The sequence below is a fragment of the Hippocampus zosterae genome, chromosome 19 (genome assembly GCF_025434085.1).
Source record: "Hippocampus zosterae strain Florida chromosome 19, ASM2543408v3, whole genome shotgun sequence".
Taxonomy (NCBI): Eukaryota; Metazoa; Chordata; class Actinopteri; order Syngnathiformes; family Syngnathidae; genus Hippocampus; species Hippocampus zosterae.
In genome coordinates this window covers 7964113-7975057 of record NC_067469.1, presented here as the reverse complement: position 1 = coordinate 7975057, position 10945 = coordinate 7964113, and the positions used below count along the sequence as shown (strand labels likewise).

General features: G+C 42.3%; 2 protein-coding genes across 2 annotated transcripts; one reads left to right on the top strand and one right to left on the bottom strand.

Annotated features, from left to right (window-relative positions):
- Positions 1-312: 312 nt before the first annotated feature.
- Positions 313-3560, bottom strand: LOC127592202 (protein LEG1 homolog). The gene is made up of 8 exons (XM_052052766.1): positions 3243-3560; positions 2634-2720; positions 2435-2508; positions 1804-1908; positions 1567-1685; positions 1162-1303; positions 950-1046; positions 313-524 (listed from the first exon to the last, which is right to left on the bottom strand). Exons 1-8 carry the CDS (start codon positions 3532-3534, stop codon positions 373-375), a joined length of 1068 nt encoding a protein of 355 aa, XP_051908726.1. The 5' UTR covers positions 3535-3560; the 3' UTR covers positions 313-372.
- A 2199-nt stretch (positions 3561-5759) lies between these two features.
- LOC127592212 (syntaxin-7-like) lies at positions 5760-10399 on the top strand. Its single transcript, XM_052052778.1, has 10 exons — positions 5760-5895; positions 6289-6382; positions 6524-6593; positions 6671-6761; positions 6822-6959; positions 7250-7296; positions 7629-7719; positions 7807-7879; positions 8831-8913; positions 9109-10399. Exons 2-10 carry the CDS (start codon positions 6298-6300, stop codon positions 9202-9204), a joined length of 774 nt encoding a protein of 257 aa, XP_051908738.1. The 5' UTR covers positions 5760-5895; positions 6289-6297; the 3' UTR covers positions 9205-10399.
- The last annotated feature ends 546 nt before the right edge of the window (positions 10400-10945 follow it).

The following is a 10945-nucleotide window of genomic DNA, read 5'->3' as shown; positions in this document are numbered from 1 at the left end:
ACTTCTACTCAATGTGCCTTATAATGCGGTGTACTCTATATATGAACAGTTTTAAAAGAGGCCATTCACTGAAGATGCGCCCTATTCTCCGAAGCGTCTTATTGTGTGGAAAATAAGTTGGGGTTTTTCAGTTTTATGTGACAATTTGGAAGATAGCTTTTAATCAATATTCAAATAAACTCCACGTTGTTAATAATGACAACACACACTTGACTTATGACATTTTTTATTGTCTGCTAAAAGAATGCACGATTTCCATCCTGGTGATGAATTTTGTGTCGTTCACTGCAAAGTAAAAAACGAACAAAAATGAGACGATGATATTGAGTTTGGGTGTTTGGTTGGATGATGATGTATCCGTCCCCCCCCTCCTCAGCAGCTGGTGGCCATGCCGGTGATGATGGACAGGAAGGTGCTGGTGGCAAAGCTGGGATTGAGCAGGAGCTGCTCCAGCATTTCTCTGCCCTTCTCTCGGGTGGTCACCGAGCACATGGCGCTGCGCCACATGCGCACCAGAGTGCCGCCTGCAACAGCAACAGCACAGTTGTGGATTAGCCAAAAGGCTAAAAGTACTCAGACTTATCCCTGTTTGAAAAATATACTTGAGATACACTTTTATCTCAACCCATCTTTGCCCATTGCGTTACTGTTTGTATGCTTAATGCAGTACAATACTGCCACATGGATGCTATTGATTAGCCCTCGCTCTAGTGTTTCGCATTATGTGTTAACACCGGGCTAGTGAACTTTAAGGCAAAGTTATGCATTAAAAAAACCTAACATGTATTTCTCTTTGTTTTATGTTTAGTTTGACAGTAAACCCCAACTGGGTGAGGCATTACAGAGTTGGAAAGGCCCTTTTCAAAATATGAATTTATTTACTGTCAGCCACACTGAAGGGCAGTAACCACCACTGAAAATATTTGCGACTCATTTGATAAATCCGTACCCAGCATTGTGTTCATGCTCTTCATCCAGGAGAAGATGGACAGTGTGTGGTTCTCTTCCTGAGTCATGTCAGCAATATTGGGCGCTTGGTCACCCTCCTTTTCGAAAAAACAAACAAAAAAACCCCCAAAACAAAACAAAAAAAGGTTAATGTTTTACATCGCATGACGAATGGTAGAAAAGAGAGTAACCCAACCAAAGCCCCACCCTAACCTGCAACACGCGTCCTGGCAAAGGAGTGAGGAACATGATGGACTTCTCTAAGGAGGACTGGAAATTGGCGGCAGACACGTATTCGGCCGAGTTCATCCAGCTGGAGGCAAAGTTAACCTCTGAGGCGGAGTAGTGACTCTGCCTGCATGCCAGGAAAAGAAATACAAAATTGAAGTCGGCATTTTTTTATAGTGTGTGCTCCATTATTTGCTGACGTGCAAATGGTCCCAAATGCTTTATTTAAATGAGAAGCGTGCTTTGGGGCCAACTTGTGGCATTTGTAGACAATTATAAGCCTTTCTGACAGGGCATCAAAACGCGTGTGTTTTTTTCACAATTCATGCATCCCACAAATACAAAAATCGAGCCAGTTGTTGTAGGCTCTCATTGGACATTGTGATTTACTTGGCGCTGCAGGCTGCGGCGGCACGAAGCGAAGCCATATGGGCGTCCCAGTAGAGGCCGAGGATGGAGTCTTTCTTCTCGTTCTCGGGCAGGATGGACTCCGTGGAGGCCTTGAGGCCCTTTGGATATGCATAGAGACCACCAAGTGAGATATACAGAGAACTATAGACGTGGGCTACCAACGGAGCCTTGTGGAACACCTCAAGTGTGAGCGGAAATCACGCATGCGCTACATACCATGAAGAAAGCGTCCCATTTAGCCATCACATCGGCGTAGCTAGTTGAGCAGTCGGCGTAGGTGGTGCAGTAGCCCTCCGTACCTTCAGGTACCTGCATCTGGACCTGACCGAGATAGAAAAACATGAGAGAGGGTTGTTTGTAAATAGATTGTATTTGTTTGAAGATAATTGCTGAAAACATGGTTAGACTGAGAGCTCAGCTGTGGCGCTAGAATGTTTAACTTTTTTTCATCGTTTCAAACCCCAAAAAAGCACTTGGGGTTCCTTCATAAGTCCACCAACTCCATGGTATAGAAACTTGAGTGCCTTCATATTATATGCATCAGCAGATATATCTGGCACAAGTATGACATGTAGTTAGCTAGCTAGCTAGCTATGCCTATGTTCTTAAAAAAATAATCTTCCATTTCGTTAGTATGCTGGTATGGACGCTTTAGATTGCCTCATTGTTGCTGAGATGAAGGCTGAAAAGCAATATAAGAATTTGATAATATTGTTTTCCAATGTACATAGAAAACTAAAGAAAAATGCAAAATCTACTAAATGTACAGTAACATAAGTATTTTTGGGATGGAGTAATAATCACAGTTGGCATCGGGAGTCTACTTTCTGTGGAGCCCATTGTGTACCTGGACCCCTTGTCCGAAGAATCCCTGCTGGGCGGCGGAAAGGAAGGGCAGAACGGACAAAAAGTGGTTCACACCTTGAGGACCAAGAACACAATTTATTTTATAAATATATATATATATATATATATATACTTTATATACAATATATGTATTTTTTGTTTGTTTGTTTTTGTAATAGTGCAGCCCAGTCCATACTTACAGCCCCACCAGCTCTGGGGAGAAATGCACATGGTATCTCCGGTCTGATGCCCACAGGTTGTGGCGCCGGTTGGGTCGGCAAGACGGCCTGGCAGGAGACGCAGCATGTCATGTAAGTGGAATCCAGATAGTTAGCTTTACTTTTCCAAATTGTCTCTGTCATCACGGCCCGATGTCCTGCTTGTTTTCCATCACACCTGAAACCATCCTGACCATTTGAGGACCGAGTTTGGACACCTCTGGTCTAGACCTTGGGTTGTCTAGCTGTAGGAAATGATTCAAGACAAGGCTTAGCCAGTATTGTATCAGTCAATTGAAGCTTTTAACATTTAACTACACTGGTTTCTACTCTCCGAACCGAATCTCCAAGACGGCTCCAGAGGTGGGAGAACTTGATACATAATCGTAAATCAGTTGTCAGCCAAGATGTAAGACACTTTTTAGTCACCGCAATAAACAGTATCAAAATGACTGGACATGAACTTGACTGGGAACAACCTCAACGGGATCATGGCGTTCTAAAGAAATGATAAGTCACCAGGATCTGGCAGATACAACATAGTTTTTTTGGGGGGGGACTACAAAAGGAGGATCATTTTTGTCATCCCACCTGAAGTCAGCATCCACCCGAACTGTAGTGGCAAACCCCACAGGGGACTCTCGGTAGCACCGGTGCCCATGGAGCCCATGAATGGATCGGTGGCGCCGATCATCAGCCGGTAGAAGCTCATGCGGTGCAGGAAGCTCCACGGGTTGGGGGTCAGGATATCGTTCTGCACAGGCAGGTCGCTCACCTGGGCCGCCGTCTGGGCCCACATGATGGGCGCGCCGTTGTCCAGGATGACGGCCGAGTAGGCGACGGATGCCGCCAAGAGGAGGCAAGAGGCCGTGAGAAGTCGCATGGCTGAAGCAGGTGGACGGAAGTAAGGACTCGGATGCCAGTGATACTTTTGTCCTCGGCTCGCTGCCGTTATCGCAGATATCGATCCATGTGACTTGGGTCAGTGGACCTGAGGGTGAGATAAGAGTTATTTGGACAAAGCAACCGAGTATAAGGCCGAACCGGTCAGATAAACTCTTATTCCTGCGGCTTCATCACATTTGTTCTTTTTTTTATCCACTGCCAACGAGCTTATGCTAGCATTGGCAAGGCTAGAATTAGAAATCCAATAGCCTAATGGCAATTAGACAGACATAATGTAGGCCGTTTTGGATTTCTATTTTCATTCATCTTCCGTACCGCTTGATCCTCACTAGGGTCGCGGGGGTGCTGGAGCCTATCCCAGCTGTCTCCGGGCAGTAGGCGGGGGACACCCTGAATCGGTTGCCAGCCAATCGCAGGGCACACAGAGACGAACAACCATTCACACTCACACTCACACCTAGGGACAATTCAGAGTGTTCAATCAGCCTGCCACGCATATTTTTGGAATGTGGGAGGAAACCGGAGCACCCGCAGAAAACCCACACAGGCCCGGGGAGAGCATGCAAACTCCACACATGGAGGCCGGAGCTGGAATCGAACCCGGTACCTCTGCCCTGTGAAGCCGATGTGCTAACCACTGGACTACCGGGCTGCTATTTTTTTAAAAATCGAATTAAACCACAATTATGATCAGGGTAGCTGTTTTACATCAGTTGGGAAGTTTGGATATTATAGTTTAATCAATTTAGCATGCCTTTAATGTGAACTAAGTATCATAACAAATATACAGCGGTGCTCTCAGATTCAAATGACGAGTATTTAAAACAACCACATGACTTTTACATGGGCTTTTACATCGCTAATTTAATGATGATGTTAAATAGCATTTTCTCGCTGGATAATCTGTTGCGATTTTAAAAACTCGCCAAACTTCATCTGTAAAGTCCAACGTCCTATAGCTTGTATGATGGCCTCTGCGTTCCAAGAGTTTAAGATAGCACTGTGTTTACTAAAACAAAGTATTGTGCAAGGCTGCATGTCTTAACATGTGATGACATGTGCGTCCAAAAAGAACACTTATAAATCACATTTTGGGTTAACTTATAGGTCAGTCAAAGTCTGACAGTCAAACAAAGCGTGATTACATGAACTTGTTTGGAGAATGACAGTTGTCGTTTCAGCACCAAAACTCCTTCAGCATGTTCAAACTTTTTGTTTGAATTCATCTCCATTTAAACTACCTAAATTTTTTAGCTTTGTTAAAACTTTTTTTTTTACATTATACATTTCAACGATATTAAGACGAGCGAAATACTCATTCATAACTAAAACTATTTTCACTTTAACGTGTCAAATGCTTGAATGTCATGTCGTGCTTATTATGTAACCATCATTTTCGAATGTGTTGGTTCATTTTTTTTCCCATGGATGGCTTTTGGATTTTTTTCCCTCATCCAGTGTTCAGAAACTGATTGTTTTAGTATTTTGTGCATGAATTATTTAAAATTTGATGGGCGGAACGTCATGACACCCCTGTAAGCTTTTGTTGAATTGTTAATTATTATAATTTTATGTTTGACCATTACAGTATTGTCTTTGACGTTAAAGTTAACTAAATTATATTCTCTTTAACAATTTCTTCAACACGTTTATGTTGAGAGCATCTGATTGGCTAAAGGAAGCAGGAAGTGTTTTAGTACCCGGAAGGAGTTGTGCTCTCGAATGTGCTGTGGTGCTGGAGTCTTTTTTTCCTTTCAATTAAACTGCATTCAAAGAATTTCCATTTCCATTTCTCCTTTTGCCGTTTGTAAAATAGAGCTAGTATCCACTAAAAACAACGAACCCCTCAACTTACACTTCGGGTTTTCCCCCCCACTAATTTATTTTGCCCTTTATTTTCCCCGATTGATTGTAAAGCGTGCCAATGGATTTACATCGCAGTATTTACAATTTAAATTCTTTTTTTAATCATAGCGGCTATTGTTTATTACCATTATAAACGGGAAATTGCGTTTTGATGTACAAACTTGTTCTCTTTCTATTAAATTCAGTGGGTTAAAAAGCATTTTTTTTCATCGTCTGATTCGAAACAGTGCGGTCACGTGACGACACCAGGAAGTATCCATCTACCTAAACTTATTACAACAGCATAATATTACCATTTTTGGTAGATTTATTCATCTTTTATTTCGTGCGTTTAAAATACATAAAATGAAACGTTTATTTTAAGCCTTTTTTTCGGAATGACTTGTGATTTAACACGGGGCTATTACGTCACGCGTCAAGGCGGGTGGACACCAGGAAGTAGCTTGCGCGACTACGCTCCACTGCTGCTTAGGTAAAGTAAATCAAACCTGACGACTCTTTCGCACGTTATCCTAACTAAACACGCCATTCAATGCAACACTGAATTAGAGAGTCGGCTCAAAATCGTTGGGGAGGGTGGTAGACGCTTTATGTATGCCTTAAAATAAGTTGACGTGAGCGTTAATCATTTTCGCTTTTGGCATACACTGGTGTAGAAGCCCGGCGACACAACTAAGTTATCTATGGAACGTCCTTTTGTTGTTAAACCCCTTTGCGGCTTTTGCGAAGGCACTAAGAGTCCACAATCTCGTTCAGAGAACTGAAACTGAAGGCCAAGTTTGAATGAACAAGTTCAAGAAATACTAAAACGTGTCTTTTTCGACTGTCTCAAAAACGTGCCTTTTTCGACTGTCTCTCCTTCCAGTTTTCCATCATGGCCTACCAAGCTGGCTTTCCAGAGGAGCCCAATGCTCTGGTTCAGAACATTAGCTCCAACATCCAGCGGCTCACCCTGCTGAGTAAGACACACACACTGCACTATGCTACTTTGTCCTAGTCAAGCACATATTGAGTTGAATTCCATCGTCTGACAGTAAACGTGTGTTAAACCCACATCAAATTGGATTCCTGATAATTTTGTGAACCCTACAAATGTGCAGCCTCCGAGCTACAGAGGGTGCTGACACTGCTTGGAACAGATCAGTACAGCGACCAGCTGCAGCAGATGCTGTGAGTTTATTCAAAGCTCATCTTTGGCGTGGTCAAGCGTTTGGGATGATAACCATAACTGTGTCTTTGGTCCCCAGGCAGCAGAATCAGCAACAAGGTAACCAGCTTGCCAAGGAGACCGACCGGCTCATCAAGGTGTTCAGCGCACTTCCTGTGGGCGCAGACCAGGTACTGGCTGTCTTATTTTCGGAGAATAAATACTTTGGCTGACAAAGTTTTATCTTTCAGCGGCAAAGAAAGATCCAAAAAGAGCGATTGCTCAACGACTTCTCAGCGGCATTGAATACCTTCCAGAGGACGCAGCGGGAGGCGGCCGACAAAGAACGAGAGTTTGTGGCCCGCGTCAGAGCCAGCTCCAGAGTGTCGGTGAGTAGCTTTGTAACAACACCAATGTGGTTGGTATTTAGAAAATGGCCCCCCCCCAAAAAAAAAGAAAAGAAAAGAAAAAAAGAAAATAGACAGATGTGCCTCTTTTCTGGTGAGGAAAATCGCTGGCTATAGCAGTTTTCTAACTGTGGCATCCGTCCGTCACTGGTACTGTCCTGTGGTGGGGTTACCAAAAAGTAAAAAATAAAGAAATTAAAAAAAACTTAAAGGAAAATACTTTCTAAAGTACTCATGTTTTTTGCAATTGTGATGTTCACCTTTTTCCATAGGGAGGCCAGCCTGAAGCGCATTATGAAAGTGTCACCCCTTCTCCAAGGTAGTACTTTTGTTTGTTACCTCCACCTAAATTTTATGTTTTCTATCTTTTAGTCAAACTGACTACTTAGTTGCATTTGCAGTAAGGAGGGAAAAAAAGACAGTTTTCAAAACTTAATAAGAAACAGGTCAGTTCTACTTTGAAATGTTGTCGTTTGACATTTGACAATAAACTTGTTTTTTTTGTTGTATTTTATTCTTGTATTTTTTTTATTCACTAGGTAATACTTGAATGTTAATCAAAATGGAGGTGTACTATATCGGGATGTTTGAGTCTATGAAGTGCACTGTATCCAGCGGTGGTCTGGACTTGAGCAGAATTTGTCGCTACAGTGACATGCAGGTGCAGGATCAGGATGAGGCCGTCAGCGAGGATGATCTCCGGTTGATTCAAGAGAGAGAGACGGCCATCAGGCAGCTGGAGGTATGCAGGCCGTAAAAAAAAGAAACTGTTTAAATGGTATCATTCTCAACAATACACGTTAAACTTGGTCAATTTCTTCTTTTCCAGTCGGACATCACAGACGTCAATGACATCTTCAAGGACCTTGGGATGATGGTGCACGATCAAGGCGACATGATAGGTAAGCTTTCTCGCTTAAGCATGCTGGTCACAATTGAAAATGTGCAATGGTTAAATACATTGACAAAAAACAAAATATTGTTTTATATTGTACACTGAAATATTAATTGTTCTTGGGACCATGAGGAGGGGAACTGGTTGTTTGACCTTCATCCCTCCATCTATCCATCCATTTTCTGATCCGCTTCATCCTCACAAGGGCAGTGGGCGGGGTACACACTGGAACTGGTTGTCAGCTAATCACAAGGCACACATAGACAAACAACCATTCACGCTCAAAATCACACCTAGGGACAATTTAGAGTGTTCCATTAACCTGCTAAGCATGTGTTTGGAATGTGGGAGGAAATCATAATACACGGAGAAAACCCACAGAGGCATGGGGAGAACATACAAACTCCACACAAGAAGGCCAGAGTCAAACCCTGCACCTCAGCACTGTGAGGCGGACGTGCTAACCAGTGGACCCACCGTTTAGCTACACCCTTTTTAGTAACCGTCTTTCCTTAATCTTTGGTGTGACCAATTTTGTATATAAAATGATTACATTATCAACAGCTGACTGACTTTCAAATACATTCCAAAGGGTATTGCTGTAACCCCTGCTAGGCTATTTTAGCCAATCAGAAACCTAAAGAAAATCCATCCAGCTATTTTTTTTCCGTTGGGGTTTGTTTGCGCCAAATAACTTTAGGTGAAAGGCCAGTTACACTCTGGGCCGCTCAGCAGCCAATTGCAGGACACAAATAAACAACCACACACTCCCATTCACTCCTATAGGGCAAGTCAGAGACTTTTAATGCGCTTCACAGGCATGTTTTGTATGCGGGAGGGAGTTGGAGCACCTAGGGAACATCTACGTTCTGCATCCCCTCCAGATGAATACATGAAATAGATCCTATTTAAAATTGTCGGCTCCTCCTTTTCTCATCCTTTCGTCATTGCTCCGCAGATACTATAGAGGCCAATGTGGAGAGTGCAGATGTGAACGTCCAGAGTGCCACGCAGCAGCTAGCGCGTGCTGCCGACTATCAGGTAAAAGAGATGAGCAATGGGCCATAAGAAGAGATGTATTCCTAGAAAAAGAAAAAAAAGGCATTGCCCAATTTTGACCTGTGGGGAAATCTAAACACGGCCAATGACCCTGTGACCTCCCCATCGAGAAAAAGCGATACATGAGAGAAAGTTCACTCACGACCCTTATTGTGATATCATTATTCGTCTTTCAAGCGGCGCTCTCGGAAGAAGATCTGCATCCTGATTTTAGTATTGGCCATCGTCGCCATCGTTGTGGGACTCATCATCTGGGGCGTCGCTAAGCAGTGAGGGCCTCCTCCTTTGAACCCCTCGGGGGCCCTCACGTCGTCTCCTGCTGCCAAGAAATGTTAAAAGCTCGACGGCCACTTCATTGGGTACGCACACGCCAACTAGTGAGAGTCAATACGATAAGACTTGTAGCAAACGTTTCTGTCCCAAGTACTGACCCGGAATGGCACCCCGGGTGCAGTGCGGGGTGCCTCCGCCAAGGCGAAACGAACATCAACATGGCAATGGTGTTTCCACTGCAATCCTGTAGGTGGCGGTAATGAACAATGCCAATCACAGCAAGCTTCTTCTGATATGATTATTTATGATTCTTAGGATTATTAGCTTACAACTCCCGAAAACCCCAAATTCACCATGTGAAGGAATGAGATTACCATAAACACATTTTAAAAAAATGTTGAAATAGGTAGACTTGGCCTACTTTTTTTTCACTTAGTATAATGTTTTCAATATGCAAGTTTTACTTTTTGAATTGTGCTACTGACATCATTGACATTTTATAGCATATTCTAATCACCTATGGTTAATGGCATGATTGGGGGTTCTGTAACCCCCACAAAAATAATTGTAATGACAACCAAAATATAAGTAACAGCTCAGTAGGATGCAATTTAGAACCGCAATAATGCACGTATTTTTAAACGATTACCTCACTGACGATGTCAAATCAAAACAGCATTGTTACACGTGTTCATCAAAGAACAAATTCTTTGAAGCGCTGTGATTCGATCTCACTTGAGATTTTACAGGTGTGCCTAATGTTGTGGCCAACTGTTTTACACGTTGCACAATCCTCAAAGTTGGTGCAATTATAGCACGATTTGGCCAAACCTGGCTTATTCCAAAGCACTGTTCTAATATAAGTCTGTTAAAAAAAAATAAAACATAGTTTGTGCTTTTAAGTTAAAAAGCCTTATTTTCAAAATGTTTTTGCATATTGTATATTGTTGAGTTAGACACTTTACCTGAAATGAAGTTGATTTTTCTTGATATGAAGGAAGCTAAAAGCAGATAGTTAATATATATAAATTTGACTTGACTTTGACAATGCACTCGTCAAAGTATGATGAGAAAACAAAACAAACAGAATACATCAAAATGTGTTTTTTGTTTGGGCTTTTTATTTCGCTGCCTTTTGTAACTGAGCATTGTGCTGCCTCCCATACGTTCATTTTAATAAATATACCTTATCATAGAGATGCGAGTGATTTTTCGAGTGGTGTGCAAATGAAAGTGTCATGAAAGCGCTGCTACGGGGGCAGGAAGATGTTTGAAAGAACACCAAATAGAGAACATGCTCAGGTAATTATTATTATTTTTTTGTGATTGTTGTGAATAGTGCATGTACAGATGTATTATGTATTACATTTGCTTCACATACATATAAACCATTGCTGAACTGTTTTGCACAATGTCAATTTGTCAACGGTGTCTTGATTTCGGAGACTATCGAACAACACAACCGTTGGCTGATAGCAGCTGAGTGGATGGCGTACGGTCGTTTACTTTCCTATAGAACACTTCTCATCAAATATTCGAACAATACAAAAAGATTGAAAACCATATAGAGAACTACGAATGAGGGCTTCTAACGAAGCCTTGTGGAATACAGTTGTGGCTCGGCATGAGTTTACCAGGCAATGGTCTGTAATTTGGATGAAGTAACTAGAGTATGTTAAGTGCACATAAATAAGTCGTGCCATGTTACTTAAACTGCAGTGATTTTGATATGACGGAATAT

Coding starts and splice junctions, on each gene's coding strand:
- LOC127592202 (XM_052052766.1), bottom strand. CDS start 3,534: ATGCGACTTCTCACGGCCTCTTGCCTCCTCTTGGCGGCATCCGTCGCC. Junction 1,686..1,803: donor AATGGGACGCTTTCTTCATG/GTATGTAGCGCA, acceptor GCATATCCAAAG/GGCCTCAAGGCCTCCACGGA. Junction 1,304..1,566: donor GCCGCAGCCTGCAGCGCCAA/GTAAATCACAAT, acceptor CCTGGCATGCAG/GCAGAGTCACTACTCCGCCT.
- LOC127592212 (XM_052052778.1), top strand. CDS start 6,298: ATGGCCTACCAAGCTGGCTTTCCAGAGGAGCCCAATGCTCTGGTTCAG. Junction 6,383..6,523: donor CCAGCGGCTCACCCTGCTGA/GTAAGACACACA, acceptor ACAAATGTGCAG/CCTCCGAGCTACAGAGGGTG. Junction 6,594..6,670: donor GACCAGCTGCAGCAGATGCT/GTGAGTTTATTC, acceptor TTTGGTCCCCAG/GCAGCAGAATCAGCAACAAG.